The sequence below is a fragment of the Pteropus vampyrus genome, unplaced genomic scaffold (genome assembly GCF_000151845.1).
Source record: "Pteropus vampyrus isolate Shadow unplaced genomic scaffold, Pvam_2.0 Scaffold981, whole genome shotgun sequence".
Taxonomy (NCBI): Eukaryota; Metazoa; Chordata; class Mammalia; order Chiroptera; family Pteropodidae; genus Pteropus; species Pteropus vampyrus.
In genome coordinates, this window is record NW_011889762.1 from 5,923 (window position 1) to 8,380 (window position 2,458).

The window sequence follows — 2,458 nt, forward strand, 5'->3', positions numbered from 1 at the left end:
TGTGACGCTGGCTTTGGAGAGAGAGGAGAAAAAGCAGCTTTGAACTGCGAGTCGCCCGGGAAGGTGACAGGAGGCAAGGCTCAGATCTGTGTCGCTGTGCAGGGTGAAGGAGGGTTAAGGGGTGCTGGCACCCGCGTCCCTGGACAGAGAGGCCGCGCCCCATCGTAGAGGGTTCTCGGGTTCACCTCGAGTCATACTCATGTTCTTGGGGAGAGCAGTTAAAGGTTCCAAGTACAACTACTCAGAAGTCCTGCGATTTTTGCTTCTGGGGCTTGTCAGCAGCAGGCTGGACGCCGTTCGAGCTGGTTCTGCAGCTCTGCTGGCCTCGGCCACCCCACGTACCCTCTTGGGAGTTAATCCTGCTTTTCCCACCGGGCCCCAGACCCAGGAAATGGCCTCAGAAAACCCCTCGGAAAAGGCGCACGGCCCTACGGATGATCGCAACCCGACCCTCATACATCGAGCGGGACTCACGCGTGGGCCGTACGTCAATTCTCTTCAAATTGTCGGCTCGGAGATGGTTTTGATGACATTTTCATGACTCAGGCAAGAGGTGGGGCTGGCGGCCTCTGAGGGTGCTTTGAAAAGGGTTGGCCACGCATTTGCTGAATCACGGTCTCAGGGGCCATGTCTGCAGAACAGCAGCAAAGGGCCGGGCGTGGCCGGCGAGACCTCGGTCTCCTTTGAGATGCTTCTGCGTGTGGCTGGCAGCTAGAAGTGGCACCCAGGGTGCGTGTGAGCGTGCATGCCTGTGGCTGTCCAAGCTCATGCTGGGGGCTCGCGGTTTCAGGGAGAAAGAAAGGGGTCCCGAGCCGTCTTACCTTAGGGGACAAACATAAGGAAATTAGTCCACAGAGATTTAAAAAACACAGCTTGTAGTGACGGTCTCAAAATCGAAGCTCAGCTCTGTTGGGTTTCTCCTTATGGGCGGTGGATTCCATTGACCATGACACCTTGAGGGAAAAGACTAATTTACATTAAAAAAAAAAAGATCAGAAACAACTCAGGGTCACGTGGGTCCTTGAACAGAGTGGACACTGGACGTGATTTCAGTGAGGAAGATTTTTCTGTAGTTCGTCCTCGAACGTGTCGCGTTTCATGTGGATGGCAGGTTCCGGGAAGTTTGCTGCCCTGACCATTTCAAAGAACCAGCTTCTGTTGTGTTTCGTTGCTGTTTTGATGCGTCGTTTTCAATTTCACCGATTTCTGCTGTCATTTCTACGTCTCGCCTCCTGTCTGCATATAAGGTAACCTGGTAATAAAAGGCCAAAGGGACAGGTGACAGGCGAGTGTCTGAGATCACGGAGAACGGCTGTTGGGGACACGCTGACTCCGGCAGAAGCCCAGACAGGGTCCCGAACGTGACTCTGTCCTGCTTCACTATCGCGAGGGTTTGAGACTGAGATGTGCGACTGGATGGAGACTTCACGTCTGTGCGGGCGGAACCTGCGTCCTGGTGTAGTGGGCAGTGGCGTGTGTCCGTTCCCACTCCGCACACACAGCCGGAGCAGCCGCAGGTGCGCGTGCCGTCGGACCGGCTGTGGCAGATTGCGTGACCGCCCTTCTGCAGGCTTCCGATTTCGGCAAATCCTCGGAGGCTGGCCGCCACCACGCCGCATGGGATGGCAGTGTCCTGGTCCGCCACCTGGCGCCGTGTCGGGCGAGCCGCACGGGCCGTCCCCACGCCAGATGGGGCTTCGTAAATCGTCCCTTTGAGGTGCCTCTGGTGAGGAAGCACACGGACGGCCACCCCGTGCAGACCTGAGCGATGGAGACTCAGCCCAGGCCAGGAGCACGGGACGTTGTTAAGATGCCTCTCCGGGCCCCTGCAGACCCTTCTGGCGACGCCGTCGGACTCCGACGGAGGGAAGTCGGTCCTGCGGGGTAAGCTGGGTGCGCCGAGGACGGGCAGGCAGCTGTCTGCGGGAATCACCAGTTTGCTCTGTGTCTGTGAGCCGGTCGGGCGCGGGATCAAACGGGGTCAAACGGGGAGGGTTTCTCAAGCACCAAGGGGCAGTCATGGGATGAGATGTACAGGGGACAGTGTCGATAACTCGGTAACAAGTGCGTGGTGCCAGGCGGGGCCTGGGCTCACTGCGGACAGTTCCCTTCGCGAGTGGCATAGACGCCGAACCACTGTGCTGCTCACCAGAAACCGATGTGAAATCGTATCGAATGTCAACAGAAACGCAGAAAAAAGCGGCTTAAAAAAGCCCCTTGTCCGCGGCTGCCACATTCTGGCCGTCGGATTGGGGGGTCGGATAAAGGAATATGCTGCCCTTGAGGGGGTGGGAGGGTGTGCACCAGGGAGGCCGCTCAGCATCCTGTGATGCACGGCACCCCGTCCAAGTCAGCGGGACCGACCACCTGTTAACTCTGTCTGTCTATCATCCATCTATCTATCTATCTATCTATCTATCTATCTATCTATCTATCTATCTATCTATCTATCTATCTA

At 57.0% G+C, this 2,458-nt stretch overlaps 1 protein-coding gene across 1 annotated transcript in view; it reads left to right on the top strand.

Annotated features, from left to right (window-relative positions):
* Nucleotides 1-2,458, top strand: part of LOC105309991 (putative serine/threonine-protein kinase PRKY) — an 18,449-nt gene that overhangs the window by 2,200 nt on the left and 13,791 nt on the right. The window contains exons 2-3 of the mRNA XM_023526515.1: nt 1,571-1,726; nt 1,833-1,884. Of these exons, the coding sequence (XP_023382283.1) occupies nt 1,571-1,726; nt 1,833-1,884 (208 nt within the window). The remainder of the gene's footprint in view (nt 1-1,570; nt 1,727-1,832; nt 1,885-2,458) is intronic.